Source organism: Mercurialis annua, linkage group LG2, assembly GCF_937616625.2.
Source record: "Mercurialis annua linkage group LG2, ddMerAnnu1.2, whole genome shotgun sequence".
NCBI classification, from domain to species: domain Eukaryota; kingdom Viridiplantae; phylum Streptophyta; class Magnoliopsida; order Malpighiales; family Euphorbiaceae; genus Mercurialis; species Mercurialis annua.
Window position 1 is genome coordinate 11768558 of NC_065571.1, and position 16529 is coordinate 11785086.

General features: G+C 36.8%; 4 protein-coding genes, 1 long non-coding RNA gene and 1 other non-coding gene across 6 annotated transcripts; 3 read left to right on the forward strand and 3 right to left on the reverse strand.

Moving 5' to 3' along the window:
* Positions 1–68: 68 nt before the first annotated feature.
* On the forward strand, positions 69–1376 carry LOC126667857 (uncharacterized). Its single transcript, XR_007638300.2, has 3 exons — positions 69–98; positions 863–978; positions 1152–1376. It is a non-coding gene; the product is annotated as an uncharacterized LOC126667857 (transcript).
* Positions 1377–2445: 1069 nt separating this feature from the next.
* Positions 2446–4583, reverse strand: LOC130015155 (uncharacterized). Its single transcript, XR_008790174.1, has 3 exons — positions 3718–4583; positions 3567–3631; positions 2446–2642 (listed from the first exon to the last, which is right to left on the reverse strand). It is a non-coding gene; the product is annotated as an uncharacterized LOC130015155 (long non-coding RNA).
* Positions 4584–4779: 196 nt separating this feature from the next.
* On the forward strand, positions 4780–5448 carry LOC130015095 (ATP-dependent RNA helicase drs1-like). Its single transcript, XM_056104626.1, has 2 exons — positions 4780–4786; positions 4931–5448. Exons 1-2 carry the CDS (start codon positions 4780–4782, stop codon positions 5446–5448), a joined length of 525 nt encoding a protein of 174 aa, XP_055960601.1.
* Positions 5449–6617: 1169 nt separating this feature from the next.
* LOC126667858 (hexokinase-3-like) lies at positions 6618–8017 on the reverse strand (the record flags this gene model as incomplete). The annotated part of the gene is made up of 5 exons (XM_050360969.2): positions 6618–7030; positions 7155–7236; positions 7415–7542; positions 7620–7719; positions 7809–8017. Coding segments are annotated over 5 exons (903 nt in total), but the record flags the coding sequence as incomplete, so codon positions are not given.
* Positions 8018–8939: 922 nt separating this feature from the next.
* LOC126668179 (hexokinase-3-like) lies at positions 8940–11496 on the reverse strand (the record flags this gene model as incomplete). Its single annotated transcript, XM_050361391.2, has 6 exons — positions 8940–9062; positions 10143–10511; positions 10636–10717; positions 10894–11021; positions 11099–11197; positions 11287–11496. Coding segments are annotated over 6 exons (1011 nt in total), but the record flags the coding sequence as incomplete, so codon positions are not given.
* A 91-nt stretch (positions 11497–11587) lies between these two features.
* Positions 11588–12885, forward strand: LOC130015096 (uncharacterized). Its single transcript, XM_056104627.1, has 5 exons — positions 11588–11604; positions 11729–11819; positions 11877–12169; positions 12213–12578; positions 12645–12885. Exons 1-5 carry the CDS (start codon positions 11588–11590, stop codon positions 12883–12885), a joined length of 1008 nt encoding a protein of 335 aa, XP_055960602.1.
* The last annotated feature ends 3644 nt before the right edge of the window (positions 12886–16529 follow it).

Here is a 16529-nt window from a genome sequence, read left to right on the forward strand (position 1 = left end):
GAGGACAGTCTCACAGGATGAGGAGCTGGAGCTGCTTTTTGCTGGGTTGCATCTTTGAAATTGAAACTCATATATCTATCTTACATTACAAGTGGCAGGTAATTATTTGAAATTTCTCCTTGGATTTGAGTTTGAGTTTGTAATTTATTTGTGTGTTGAGTCTTTAAAATTGAGATGGTTATTCATATTAGCCAGCTTATATCTTCTTGTATGTTTCGAAAATTAAGCTGTGAAATTTAATCCCTACTGAGTGGAATGTGGCCGTTGCGCTTTATAACTCTGAAACTTTAAATTTAGTTAATCAGGAATACATATAGTTGTTGATCAGCATTTTCTTTTTCAGCGTTGTCGTGCAACATAGGTGTTAGGTAGTAATTCTTCCCTGCTTAAATCTCTCTCTATTGAACTACTCCTTCACATTGTATCCTAATACTTTTGCTATCATTTCTTCCTACGTAATTAGATTCTAATTCTGGATTTCATTTTCCAATTCACTCAACAATGTCTCAGTTTAACCCTCGATTTAGCATAGCACAATGGCTTTATCAAGGTCATGTAAACATTCATATACATCTCAATTTTATAAAACATGCTATTTTCTTAGTAATATCCTTTTAGGTGTTTTCATATGGATCCTTCCTTTAATATCTGATGTTTTTTCCCTGATCGAAAGCATGAAGCTAACTTTTCTGTTTGAAGGTTGTATTACCATACTTCAGTTCTTAAAAAAATTGTTTTACCGTACTTGACTATATGGACACAATTCACTTCACCTCATTTGTGACTATTTTTTTTTTATTTACATGTCATTGTGTTGGAGGAAGATATTGCGTTTCATCATATATTCTTCATTTGTATGTAGCTTTGAGGTGATAGCTTATTACATTTCATCGAATAAGATTGCTCCTCTTCTTGATGTGTTCATGTCAAAGCCGATAGATGTACAACTCATTTCCTCAAATTTTCTGTTAATTTAAGGTGTGTTTGGTTCAAATAATTTTTATAATGTTTTTTGGAACTTCATTTGTAAATGAACATAATCATTTTAATTTATGTAACATTAATTTAGGAATGAATTACTAAATAAATTGATTTGCAAACAAAATGAATTCTATATCATAATTGAACCTAACAAAGCATTGATCTTGCAGGTTGCTTGTGTCGCAAAAAAGTACGTCACTCGACGGATATTTGCAGCCGGGCGAGATGTAGTGTAACTCTTGGTACGAATTGTAAAATGTGAATTTCTATGGCATGATATGTCTAAATCCTGATGGATGTGCTTTAATGTTGTTTTCCCTGCATCGACCTGTAATCTTGTGTTGTCTGAATCAAGTTTTTATCTTTTGTTTGATGAAGATTTTCTTTTTTGCCCATTTTGTTTCAAGTATCTATAGGAAGTAGAGACTAGATCTCTAAATAGCTACTACAATACTAAATGAATTCTTTGGTAACAGAACTATTATTTTAAGGCTAATAACCAGAATAATTCTAATGTTTTACAATTACAACCAAATCTTTTTATTTGCTATATCGTTCCTGTTTGGTAATTTCATAGCAATTACATTTCAACTTTTTAGTGCATGTATTGAGTCTGATGTGGATATTGACATGGCAACCATGTCAGATAATTGCAACATAGCAACTACCTGGCTATTGATATGGACAATTTTTTAAAGAAATAAGTTCTAGTGGCACAAAATAAAAATAAACTATAATTTATTTCAAAGCAATAAAGAAACGTTGATTTTAGGGGAGGTAATATTGGAAAATTATACAACACAAAACAAACAAATAGTGCGTTAACTGTGTGAAAATTGAATAATAATAAAAAAATAATGATTCAAAAAAAAAATTACATATTGCCCATTGACTTGTTGTAAAAATAATGTGGTGCAATGCTTATATGGATATACACTCCGTAATATATATAGTTGTAAATGAACATTGAGATTTGAGGTGTTCATGTTTATTAAATGCAAAGGTGACCCGAGTCGACTAGGGTCCTAGAACATGAGGCGCAAGGCGCTAAGTGATGCGAAGCCTTTTGGAGAGAGACAACTAAATACATATATATATACATATATATATATATATATGTTATGTATATATATATACTCCACCTATAAAATACAAATTAAAAACTTAAAAGTATCATAATCATATTACTAAATTCTAAATTAAAAAATTGTTAATCATCAAAATTTAAATATTACTAGGTCGATGCCCGCGCGTTGCGTGGCTAAGACTAAATAATTTTCTATTTTTGTAATAATTGAATTTTAATATTTAGATTTTGATAAATATATATATATATATATATAATAAATTCTCAATTGAGATGTACTTTTAAGTTAAATTAATTAATTACATATAATTAACTTAAATTTAAAATTAATATACTGGTAGGTTTTAAAATAACTTCATTTTTAGCTTAGATCAAATTAAATTACTTAATTTATAAATATAAACCATCTCAGTTTGGTCATCTTCTTGGTTTATAAAAAAGTGGTTCACACCTAATAGAAAATGTTTACACTGATTGAACCAAAGTATGATTTATGTCAAAATAAAAATATTATCATCAAAAGAAAGCGAGATGATTATTTACAAATCCACAACATTGAAGTTGCATCCCACACCTGCAGTGTAAGTAGTGCAGTGTAAGTAAATAGATGAGTATGTATCTAATTATGGGTATAAAAATTAAACAATTAAAAAAGTCACAAAATGATCAAACATTCAACACTTGCGTCGTTACCTCAACAACAACAGGTTTAGAACATGCATGTTTAAATTTTGCACCGCTCATTCGTCGGAAAAGCATTAAAAGATGAAAGCAATTAACACTATGTTCAACATCATCAAAAACACATCATAAATTGAATAATTAACATATGAATAGTAAAAGTTCTCTCTAAAGAAAGTATATAGCATGTGTTCCTTTCAACGTGAAAAATTTGATTAAATATGCACATAAGCATGACATGAGACAATGAATAGAATGCATGCAAAAGTAAAAAAAATAAATCAATGAGATGAGACAGTATATAACGGGTAGGATCGATTTAACAATATCACAAGAACGCAATGTCTATTCTATGATCTGTATCCCTTTACTGTTTTCAACTCACAAAACCAAAAGTACAGTTGAAATCCATACCAATACTTCTAAAATTCATAGCATTCATAGATAAATAATTGCTGGAAAATAAATTGAGTAAGAAGCAGAAAAGAAGAAGATCAATAATCGGTTTTCTAAAGAGATAGTGAAAGAGAAAGATAAGAAAATGAGTTTTTTTTATCATAATTAAAATGAGAAGCATCAATTGATATTTTTAGGAAATAAATTGAGTTTATCACACCACAAATAAAAAGATAGTAATAGATTGACTCTAAACATTTTATAATGAAATTGCGGAGATTCATTCATCGTTTGCATAATCATGAAGTTCCATTTTAGATACAAGAATATGAAAGAAGACATATATCGTTTGGATCTGTCATTTTTTTTATCCTATTAGTTTATCTACAATGAACATATTAGCGGTGTTTCACTCGCTTACCAGAGTTGTCGAGTTTCATATTTTCCGATCCAAGATTCTACTTTTCCAAAATTTGGTTGTTACAGCTGCATCCTATGGAAGATTATTCAGTAACAAAATGTAAAAGAACTTGATAATCGGTTGCTATAAACATATTAAAAGAATTCCGTACCATAGCTGTAATATCTTGTACACTTGTTCCTGATAAAATTAAGAAACATGACAGAAATATTGCCACAAGAAAAGAAATTTATATAGTATTCATTTAGAGCATGAAGTTTATTGCTCTGTCAGCTCATCAATTGCCATAGAAAAATCAATAGGGATCTTTAATCTAAAAAATTAAATTTCTTATTAACTTACGCTACTACAAAGGAAATGACTACAGTTATAGGCATGGCTTATCTTGATTTGTAGCCAAACTTGCTTAGACTGAAGCAATAAAATTTGCATATACCTTCACAGCAAGCTGGAACTTGATAAAAATGCAGAAATATAAATACAAATTACTATGTATATTTATTTTGTACCAAAACTGATGGATAAAGCCTCTAATTTCCTGAAAATTATTGCCTATGATTGAATTTTAGCGGTACAAACTTCCAGAAATCTAATGGTTGAAACTCTTTTCTTAGGAATTAAAATATTAGTGATATAAGCACCTAAACCCATTTTATCGAGCAGCTTATGTGCACGAGTCAGAGTATAGCAACCCAACAATATCGGCACAACATAAAATTTCATAAAACTGAAAATCAAGTCTGATCTGAGTTGCCGAGTTTCATATTTTCCGATCCGAGATTATAGTTGTCCGAAATCTGGTAGTTACAGCTGATTTATATGGAAAATTGAAAGGCAAAGATGGGGTGTTTGGCGTTTTTTTATGCTAAACCTGAATGTTAAATAATGCCGCAGATTTAAGCAAGGATGTGTAACGCCTGGAACACCAAGAGAGATCAATTTGCTCGAACGGCTTGGAGAAGGTTGAACGGCGCGCAATATTTGTGAATGAGGTTTAACGTTACAGGTTGCTGAAGAGTTTTTATCCTATACAGCAAGGACACAAATTACGTTTAAGAGAATTAAATGAGTTTGAAGAGTCCACATGTCACAATTAGAAAGCGCCACATGTTTTAGCCATATTCTGCCTTGTTGTAATCTGGCCGTTTTCAAAGAAATAAAATTGTTTCCGTTCGGTGATTGCTTTCTTTTGGTTAGTGTATAATGCGGCCGAATGTCCAGTTATCAGATATCTAGGGCTTTTAATTTTGATGATTAAGTTAATTCGAATTGAAGGCTGAATGTTTTGTTTTTTTAAAGCTGAATGTTCTGGTTATTACTTCTGTTTTTTTTCTTAACGAATAGTTTTTTTTTCTTTCGATCAGCTTATTGCACTCTTGCTGGGATACATTGTCGGTGCTTTCACAGCATGGGCATTGCTACGCAAGGAGAAGGCAACGGAGACCGAAAAAATCCAATTTTTGTGCAGAAGCAACTCTCCCAGAGGCAGCCCTCCTCTGTCATAGAGGCACCTCTACCGCCAGTGGCGGAGGAGGAGGATTTTCAGCTTGAGGCGTCATTCTCTGGGGAGGAGGATGATTTTCAGCTGGAGGCGTCGTCATTCTTGTCCACAGAGGCACAGCTACTAAAGGAAGATGATTTTCAGCCTGACAGAGAGGCGGAGCTATCAGAAGAAGACGATTTTCAGTCTGACAGAGAGGTAGAGCTATCAGAGGAAGACGATTTTCAGTCTGACAGAGAGGTGGAGCTATCAGAGGAAGATGATTTTCAGTCTGACAGAGAGGCAGAGCTATCAGAGGAAGACGATTTTCAATCTGACAGAGAGGCGGAGCTACCAGAAGAAGAGGATTTTCAGCCTGACAGAGAGCCAGAGCTACCATAAGAAGATGATTTTCAGCCTGACAAAGAGGCGGAGCTACCAGAGGAAGATGATTTTGTGGACACAGAAGCACGGCTGCCGCCGGTAGACGAAGACGCATGGAAGAAGACACTACCTCCGGGGTATGAGGGTTTTTTCTACATGTACGAGAAATACTATGAACAGATTGACTCCATGGTGCGAGTTTCTTTAATTTTGGGAATGTTGCCTCCAGGTCCGAATTATTTTTGCTATTTTGGGTTGCTGAGACAGACCGTCATTAGGACGGGTAGTGGCCATGGCCCCCTCAATGTTTAAACAGAAATGTAAAATTATATGCATATTTAGTGGATTAGTTGTTTTAGAGAATTTTGAGTTTATTGTTGGGCCATCATTAGTGTAAGTAATTAAACTACAAGTATCTCTAATTTATATATGAATTTATGGGTTTCACTTTTAATTTATGATCTCAATTTTTTTCTATTTACATATATTTATTGATTCAATTATTATTTTTTATTTTTATTTAAAAATCAATTTTATATTTTATTCACAAACAACAATGGTACGATATTATAAATTATTATTATTTTATAAAATAAACTTCCCTCATTCCATTTTAAATGTTTTATCTTTTATTTTTATAATAATTTTATATCAATTTTTAATTTTTTCCCCTTTTTCAAATTTAAATTAACTTTTATAAAAAGAATCGTTACTATTGGTAAGGAAATTTTTTAAAAAATATCATAATAAATGCGTTTTAAATTTTTATGTAGAATAAAATGAGAATTTTTTAAAATAGAAGGAAAATAGTTTTGGTCATCAGTTGGCCTCCTTAAATATCCTTCCTAAATAGAGTACTTTATTTTTATGAAAATTGACACAATCAGTTATTGAAAGAAACAAAGCCAATACTATTAAATGCAAGAGTTTCTAATTAAGGCATATTTTAACGAAGTGTAAACAGTGAAGTAAAGAAAAAGTCTATTTTCTTAGTCTTTTTTACAGTAAAAAATGGCAGGGACAATTAATTAATGATTATTGACATTGGAACTACGAAACATTATCAATTAGTGCTATCATTAAAATTTGAACTAAATTTAATTTAGTTGATTAAATTCTAATTTAACTAAGGACATTTTAGACAATTACTAAGTTAACTAACTTCTAAAAAAGAAAATCAGCCTATCAATTGCGGACAGAGGGAGTAATTTATATTTTATGGCTGATGTACCCTATGGACAGTGCAGGAAGAATATGATGCGGCAAGAAGAGCGGCTCCGATGCCCGATCCATCTTCGGTGGCCTTTAGAATGACATGTTGGGCAACTTCTTCCCCAAGTAATTCATTGAAGGCCTCATGCAAGTGATCTCGGAACATCCTATAGCTTGTGTACAAACCACTTTCAATCGCCACAACCGTTCTTTTCATTTTTATGTCGCTTCTTCCTCCATGTCCGCTGGTGATGCCTCCCGTCCCGTCACGCCCGATCTTCTTCAAGATTCCTACTATGCCAACGGATGCTAAACGAGCACCCCTTCTTGTCACCACGTAACATATTCTGACAACAAGCTTTCGGACCTTTAAAGGAGCTTCTGAGATCTAATACAAAGAAAGCAATTCCAATACGTATTCAAATTGTATTTAAATCATGGCAGTCATCTGACTCTTTAACATTTAATACAGCAAAATAGAATAAGCTACGCATTTGATGCACTGCACCTACCCCGAAAGTTTTTTTCAAGATGTGAGCTACTTCCTTCAGATCAGGAGAGTCGTCCTCGTGCATTTTAGCCACAAGAGGCGTTCTTCAGAGATAAAAAAAATTGACGAAGAATATCAGTCTATGCCAGAATAAAAACAAAATTGGTAACGGGACTATGTAAAAGCAAGCGCGGGTAAGATAACTAAAAGGAAACTGGTAACTGCTTTACGCAAACTGCACAGCACAACACCATAGAGAGAGAGAGAGGGGACCAAACATACGTCAAAATAAAGTGTTTCACCAATCTGGAAGGCAGAGGTCCAAATATATCCGACTCTATTGTCATTCTAAGAATCACTCTCCTAACAATGTCACCAAGATACATTCCAAATATCATTTTCTCAAAAACCTGCAGAGATATCCATACAACATTGAGATGAATTCTTCATCGAAATACATATGGAGGAAAAAAAAACTAATTCTCACCTGATCATATGGATTAGGTCTTTCAGCTATCAAACTAATATCATAATTTGTTATTGGCAAATGAGATGACCAAAAATTTCCCCATTCCATGTTGACAGCCTAATTAAAAGATGTGAAACAACGTGAGTAGAAAAACATATCATGATACAGATGAAATGTGGGAACAAATAAGACAAAAGAGAGGATATCATGCTTCCAGACGCTGTAACCGGGCCTTGACACTTAATAATAGCATCCGTTCGTTCTAGATAGCAAGCATTAGTACCAATCCCAATTGTTACTGCCGCATCAGTGTCAGCATCATGATAATTGTTGATGTTAAAAGTAGATTGTAATTGTGTTGTCTGCTTTCCTGTTTTGGCTAATGGCTTAGCATTGCCTTCTAGAGGTTGTCTGTTTTAGCCATATTCTGGCTTGTTGTAATCTAGCCGTTTTCAAAGAAATAAAATTGTTTCCTTTCGGTGATTGCTTCCTTTTGGTTAGTGTGTAATGCGGCCGAATGTCCAGTTATTAAATATCTGGGGCTTTTAATTTTGATGATTAAGTTAATTCGAATTGAAGGCTAAATGTTTTGTTCTTTTAAATCTGGATGTTCTGGTTAATACTTTTGTTTTTTTTCTTAACGAATAGTTTTGTTTTTGTTTACGATCAGCTTATTGCACTCTTGCTGGGATACATTGTCGGTGCTTTCACAGCATGGGCATTGCTACACAAGGAGAAGGCAAAGGAGACCGAAAAAACCCAATTTCTATGCAGAAGCAACTCTCCCATTCCACAGAGGCAGCCCTCCTCTGTCATAGAGACACCTCTACCTCCAGTGGCGGAGGAGGATGATTTTCAGCTTGAGGCGTCATTCTCTTTCACGGGGGAGGAGGATGATTTTCAGCTGGAGGCGTCGTCATTCTTGTCCACAGAGGCACAGCTACTAAAGGAAAATGATTTTCAGCCTGACAGAGAGGCGGAGCTATCAGAAGAAGACAATTTTCAGTCTGACAGAGAGGTCGAGCTATCAGAGGAAGACTATTTTCAGTCTGACAGAGAGGCGGAGCTACCAGAAGAAGACAATTTTCAGTCTGACAGAGAGGCGGAGCTACCAGAAGAAGAGGATTTTCAGTCTGACAGAGTGGCGGAGCTATCAGAGGAAGACGATTTTCAGTCTGACAGGGAGGCAGAGCTATCAGAGGAAGACGATTTTCAGTCTGACAGAGAGGCGGAGCTATTAGAAGAAGACAATTTTCAGTCTGACAGAGAGGCGGAGCTACCAGAAAAAGAGGATTTTCAGCCTGACTGAGAGGCAGAGCTACCAGTAGAAGATGATTTTCAGCCTGACAGAGAGGCGGAGCTACCAGAGGAAGATGATTTTGTGAAAACAGAAGTACAGCTACCGCTGATAGATAAAGATGCGTGGAAGAAGACACTGCCTCCGGGGTATGAGGGTTTTCTCTGCGTGTACGAGAAATACTATGAACATATTGACTCCATGGTGTGAGTTTCTTTAATTTTGGGAATGTTGCCTCCAGATCCGAATTATTTTTGCTATTTTGGGTTGCCGAGACGGACCGTCATTAGGACGGGCAGTGGCCATGGCCCCCTCAAGGTTTAAACAGAAATGTAAAATTATATGCATCTTTATTGGATTAGTTGTTTTAGAGAATTTTGAGTTTATTGTTGGGCCATCATTAGTGTAAGTAATTAAACTACAAGTATCTCTAATTTATATATGAATTTATGGGTTTCACTTTTAATTTATGATATCAATTTTTTTCTATTTACATATATTTATTGATTCAATTATTATTTTTTATTTTTATTTAAAAATCAATTTTATATTTTATTCACAAACAACAATGGTACGATATTATAAATTATTATTATTTTATAAAATAAACTTCCCTCATTCCATTTTAAATGTTTTATCCTTTATTTTTATAATAATTTTATATCAATTTTTAATTTTTTTCCCCTTTTTCAAATTTAAATTAACTTTTATAAAAAGAATCGTTACTATTGGTAAGGATAAATTTTAAAAAATATCATAATAAATGCGTTTTAAATTTTTATGTAGAATAAAATGAGAATTTTTTAAAATAGAAGGAAAATAGTTTTGGTCATCAGTTGGCCTCCTTAAATATCCTTCCTAAATAGAGTACTTTATTTTTATGAAAATTGACACAATCAGTTATTGAAAGAAACAAAGCCAATACTATTAAATGCAAGAGTTTCTAATTAAGGCATATTTTAACGAAGTGTAAACAGTGAAGTAAAGAAAAAGTCCATTTTCTTAGTCTTTTTTACAGTAAAAAATGGCAGGGACAATTAATTAATGATTATTGACATTGGAACTACGAAACATTATCAATTAGTGCTATCATTAAAATTTGAACTAAATTTAATTTAGTTGATTAAATTCTAATTTAACTAAGGACATTTTAGACAATTACTAAGTTAACTAACTTCTAAAAAAGGAAATCAGCCTATCAATTGCGGACAGAGGGAGTAATTTATATTTTATGGCTGATGTACCCTATGGACAGTGCAGTAAGAATATGATGCGGCAAGAAGAGCGGCTCCGATGCCCGATCCATCTTTGGTGGCCTTTAGAATGACATGTTGGGCAACTTCTTCCCCAAGTAATTCATTGAAGGCCTCATGCAAGTGATCTCGGAACATCCTATAGCTTGTGTACAAACCACTTTCGATCGCCACAACCGTTCTTCTCATTTTTATGTCGCTTCTTCCTCCATGTCCGCTGGTGATGCCTCCCGTCCCGTCACGCCCGATCTTCTTCAAGATTCCTACTATGCCAACGGATGCTAAACGAGCACCCCTTCTTGTCACCAAGTAACATATTCTGACAACAAGCTTTCGGACCTTCAAAGGAGCTTCTGAGATCTAATACAAAGAAAGCAATTCCAATACGTATTCAAATTGTATTTAAATCATGGCAGTCATCTGACTCTTTAACATTTAATACAGCAAAATAGAATAAGCTACGCATGTGATGCACTGCACCTACCCCGAAAGTTTTTTTCAAGATGTGAGCTATTTCCTTCAGATCAGGAGAGTCGTCCTCGTGCATTTTAGCCACAAGAGGCGTTCTTCAGAGATAAAAAAAATTGACGAAGAATATCAGTCTATGCCAGAATAAAAACAAAATTGGTAACGGGACTATGTAAAAGCAAGCGCGGGTAAGATAACTAAAAGGAAACTGGTAACTGCTTTACGCAAATTGCACAGCACAACACCATAGAGAGAGAGAGGGGACCAAACATACGTCAAAATAAAGTGTTTCACCAATCTGGAAGGCAGAGGTCCAAATATATCCGACTCTATTGTCATTCTAAGAATCACTCTCCTAACAATGTCACCAAGATACATTCCAAATATCATTTTCTCAAAAACCTGCAGTGATATCCATACAACATTGAGATGAATTCTTCATCGAAATACATATGGAGGAAAAAAAAACTAATTCTCACCTGATCATATGGATTAGGTCTTTCAGCTATCAAACTAATATCATAATTTGTTATTGGGAAATGAGATGACCAAAAATTTTCCCATTCTATGTTGACAGCCTAATTAAAAGATGTGGAACAGCGTGAGTAGAAAAACATATTATTATACAGATGAAATGTGGGAACAAACAAGACAAAAGAGAGGATACCATGCTTCCAGACGCTGTAACCGGGCCTTGACACTTAATAATAGCATCCGTTCGTTCTAGATAGCAAGCATTAGTACCAGTCCCAATTATTACTGCAGCATCAGTGTCAGCATCATGATAATTGTTGATGTTAAAAGTAGATTGTAATTGTGTTGTCTGCTTTCCTGTTTTGGCTAATGGCTTAGCATTGCCTTCTAGAGGTTGTCTGTTTTAGCCATATTCTGGCTTGTTGTAATCTAGCCGTTTTCAAAGAAATAAAATTGTTTCCTTTCGGTGATTGCTTCCTTTTGGTTAGTGTGTAATGCGGCCGAATGTCCAGTTATTAAATATCTGGGGCTTTTAATTTTGATGATTAAGTTAATTCGAATTGAAGGCTGAATGTTTTGTTTTTTTAAAGATGAATGTTCTGGTTATTACTTCTGTTTTTTTTCTTAACGAATAGTTTTGTTTTTGTTTCCGATCAGCTTATTGCACTCCTTCTGGGATACATTGTCGGTGCTTTCACAGCATGGGCATTGCTACGCAAGGAGAAGGTAAAGGAGACCCAAAAAACCCAATTTCTGTGCAGAAGCAACTCTCCCATTCAATAGAGGCAGCCCTCCTCTGTCATAGAGGCACCTCTACCGCCAGTGGTGGAGGAGGATGATTTTCATCTTGAGGGGTCATTCTCTTCCATAGGGGAGGAGGATGATTTTCAGCTGGAGGGGTCATCATTCTTGTCCATAGAGGCACAACTATTAAAGGAATATGATTTTCAGCCTGACAGAGAGGCGGAGCTATCAGAAGAAGACGATTTTCAGTCTGACAGAGAGGCGGAGCTATCAGAGGAAGACGATTTTCAGTCTGACAAAGAGGCGGAGCTATCAGAGAAAGATGATTTTCAGTCTGACAGAGAGGCATAGCTATCAGAGGAAGACGATTTTCAGTCTTACAGAGAGGCAGAGCTACCAGAAGAAGAGGATTTTCAGCCTGACTGAGACGCAGATCTATCAGAAGAAGATTCAGCCTGACAGAGAGGCAGAGCTACCAGAGGAAGATGATTTTGTGGACACAGAAGCACGGCTGCCGCCGGTAGATAAAGATGCGTGGAAGAAGACACTGCCTCCGGGGTATGATTTTCAGCTGGAGGGGTCATCATTCTTGTCCATAGAGGCACAACTATTAAAGGAATATGATTTTCAGCCTGACAGAGAGGCGGAGCTATCAGAAGAAGACGATTTTCTTTCTGACAGAGAGGCAAAGCTATCAGAGGAAGACGATTTTCAGTCTGACAAAGAGGCGGAGCTATCAGAGTAAGATGATTTTCAGTCTGACAGAGAGGCGGAGCTATCAGAGGAAGACGATTTTCAATCTGACAGAGAGGCAGAGCTACCGGAAGAAGAGGATTTTCAGCCTGATAGAGAGGCAGAGCTACCAGAAGAAGATGATTTTCAGCCTGACAGAGAGGCAGAGCTACCAGAGGAAGATGATTTTGTGGACACAGAAGCACGGCTGCCGCCGGTAGATAAAGATGCGTGGAAGAAGACACTGCCTCCGGGGTATGAGGGTTTTCTTCACGTGTACGAGAAATACTATGAACAGATTGACTCTGTGGTGTGAGTTTCTTTAATTTTTGGAATGTTGCCTCCAGGTCCGAATTAATTTTGCTATTTTGGGTTGACGAGACGGACCGTCATTAGGACGGGTAGTGGCCATGGCCCCCTCAAGGTTTAAACAGAAATGTAAAATTATATGCATCTTTAGTGGATTAGTTGTTTTAGAGAATTTTAAGTTTATTGTTGGGCCATCATCAGTGTCATCATCATGATAATTGTTGATGTTAAAAGCAGATTGTAATTGTGTTTGTGTTGTCTGCTTTCCTGTTTTGGCTAATGGCTTAGCATTGCCTTCTAGAGGTTGTCTGTTTTAGCCATATTCTGGCTTGTTGTAATCTGGTCGTTTTCAAAGAAATAAAATTGTTTCCTTTCGGTGATTGCTTCCTTTTGGTCAGTGTGTAATGCGGCCGAATGTCCAGTTATCAAATATATGGGGCTTTTAATTTTGATGATTAAGTTAATTCGAATTGAAGGCTGAATGTTTTGTTTTTTTTAAAGATGAATATTCTGGTTATTACTTCTGTTCTTTTTTCTTAACGAATAGTTTTGTTTTTGTTTCCGATCAGCTTATTGCACTCTTGCTGGGATACATTGTCGGTGCTTTCACAGCATGGGCATTGCTACGCAAGGAGAAGGTAAAGGAGACCCAAAAAACCCAATTTCTGTGCAGAAGCAACTCTCCCATTCCATAGAGGCAGCCCTCCTCTGTCATAGAGGCACCTCTACCGCCAGTGGTGGAGGAGGATGATTTTCATCTTGAGGCGTCATTCTCTTCCACGGGGGAGGAGGATGATTTTCAGCTGTAGGCGTCATCATTCTTGTCCACAGAGGCACAACTACTAAAGGAAGATGATTTTCAGCCTGAGAGAGAGGCGGAGCTATCAGAGAAAGACAATTTTCAGTCTGACAGAGAGGCGGAGCTATCAGAGGAAAACGATTTTCATTCTGACAGAGAGGCGAAGCTATCAGAGTAAGACGATTTTCAGTCTCACAAAGAGGCGGAGGTATCAGAGGAAGATGATTTTCAGTCTGACAGAGAGGCAGAGCTACCAGAAGAAGAGGATTTTCAGCCTAACAGAGAAGCAGAGCTACCAGAGGAAGGTGATTTTGTGGACACAGAAGCACGGCTATCGCCGGTAGATATAGATGCGTGGAAGAAGACACTGCCTCCGGGGTATGAGGTTTTTCTCCACGTGTACGAGAAATACTATGAACAGATTGACTCTGTGGTGTGAGTTTCTTTAATTTTGGGAATGTTGCCTCCAGGTCCGAATTAATTTTGCTATTTTGGGTTGACGAGACGGACCGTCATTAGGACGGGTAGTGGCCATGGCCCCACTCAAGGTTTAAACAGAAATGTAAAATTATATGCATCTTTAGTGGATTAGTTGTTTTAGAGAATTTTAAGTTTATTGTTGGGCCATCATCAGTGTCATCATCATGATCATTGTTGATGTTAAAAGTAGATTGTAATTGTGTTTGTGTTGTCTGCTTTCCTGTTTTGGCTAATGGCTTAGCATTGCCTTCTAGAGGTTGTATGTTTTAGCCATATTCTGGCTTGTTGTAACCTGGCCGTTTTCAAAGAAATAAAATTGTTTCCTTTCAGTGATTGCTTCCTTTTGGTTAGTGTGTAATGCGGCCGAATGTCCAGTTATCAAATATATGGGGCTTTTAATTTTGATGATTAAGTTAATTCGAATTGAAGGCTGAATGTTTTGTTTTTTTAAAGATGAATGTTCTGGTTATTACTTCTGTTTTTTTTCTTAATGAATAGTTTTGTTTTTGTTTCCGATCAGCTTATTGCACTCTTGCTGGGATACATTGTCGGTGCATTCATAGCATGGGCATTGCTACGCAAGGAGAAGGTAAAGGAGACCGAAAAAACCCAATTTCTGTGCAGAAGCAACTCTCCCATTCCATAGAGGCAGCCCTCCTCTGTCATAGAGGCACCTCTACCGCCAGTGGTGGAGGAGGAGGATTTTCATCTTGAGAGGTCATTCTCTTCCACGGGGGAGGAGGATGATTTTCAGCTGGAGGCGTCATCATTCTTGTCCACAGAGGCACAGCTACTAAAGGAAGATGATTTTCAGCCTGACAGAGAGGCGGAGCTATCAGAGGAAGACGATTTTCTGTCTGACAGAGAGGCGGAGCTATCAGAGGAAGACGATTTTTAGTCTGACAGAGAGGCGGAGCTATCAGAGTAAGATGATTTTCAGTCTCATAGAGAGGCGGAGCTATCAGAGGAAGACGATTTTCAGTCTGACAGAGAGGCAGAGCTACCAGAAGAAGAGGATTTCTAGCCTGACAGAGAGGCAGAGCTACCAGAAAAAGATAATTTTTAGCCTGACAGAGAGGCAGAGCTACCAGAGGAGGATGATTTTGTGGACACAGAAGCACGGCTGCCGCCGGTAGATAAAGATGCGTGGAAGAAGACACTGCCTCCGGGGTTTGAGGGTTTTCTCCACGTGTACGAGAAATACTATGAACAGATTGACTACATGGTGTGAGTTTCTTTAATTTTGGGAATGTTGCCTCCAGGTCCGAATTAATTTTGCTATTTTGGGTTGACGAGACGGACCGTCATTAGGACGGGTAGTGGCCATGGCCCCTTCAAGGTTTAAACAGAAATGTAAAATTATATGCATCTTTAGTGGATTAGTTGTTTTAGAGAATTTTAAGTTTATTGTTGGGCCATCATCAGTGTCATCATCATGATGATAATTGTTGATGTTAAAAGTAGATTTTAATTGTGTTTGTGTTGTCTGCTTTCCTGTTTTGGCTAATGGCTTAGCATTGCCATCTAGAGGTTGTCTGTTTTACCCATATTCTGGCTTGTTGTAATCTGGCCATTTTTAAAGAAATAAAATTGTTTCCTTTCGGTGATTGCTTCCTTTTGGTTAGTGTGTAATGCGGCCGAATGTCCAGTTATCAAATATATGGGGCTTTTAATTTTGATGATTAAGTTAATTCGAATTGAAGGCTGAATGTTTTTTTTTTTTAAGATCGATGTTCTGGTTATTACTTCTGTTTTTTTTCTTAACGAATAGTTTTGTTTTTGTTTCCGATCAGCTTATTGCACTCTTGCTGGGATACATTGTCGGTGCTTTCACAGCATGGGCATTGCTACGCAAGTAGAAGGTAAAGGAGACCGAAAAAACCCAATTTCTGTGCAGAAGCAACTCTCCCATTCCATAGAGGCAGCCCTCCTCTGTCATAGAGGCACCTCTACCGCCAGTGGTGGAGGAGGAGGATTTTCATCTTGAGGGGTCATTCTCTTCCACGGGGGAGGAGGATGATTTTCAGCTGAAGGCGTCATTATTCTTGTCCACAGAGGCACAGCTACTAAAGGAAGATGATTTTCAGCCTGACAGAGAGGCGGAGCTATCAGAGGAAGACGATTTTCTGTGTGACAAAGAGGCTGAGCTATCAGAGGAAGACGATTTTTAGTCTGACAGAGAGGCGGAGCTATCAGAGTAAGACGATTTTCAGTCTCACAGAGAGGCGGAGCTATCAGAGGAAGACGATTTTCAGTCTGACAGAGAGGCAGAGCTACCAGAAGAAGATGATTTCTAGCCTGACAGAGAGGCAGAGCTACCAGAAGAAGATGATTTTCAGCCTGACAGAGAGGCAGAGCTACCAGAGGAAGAT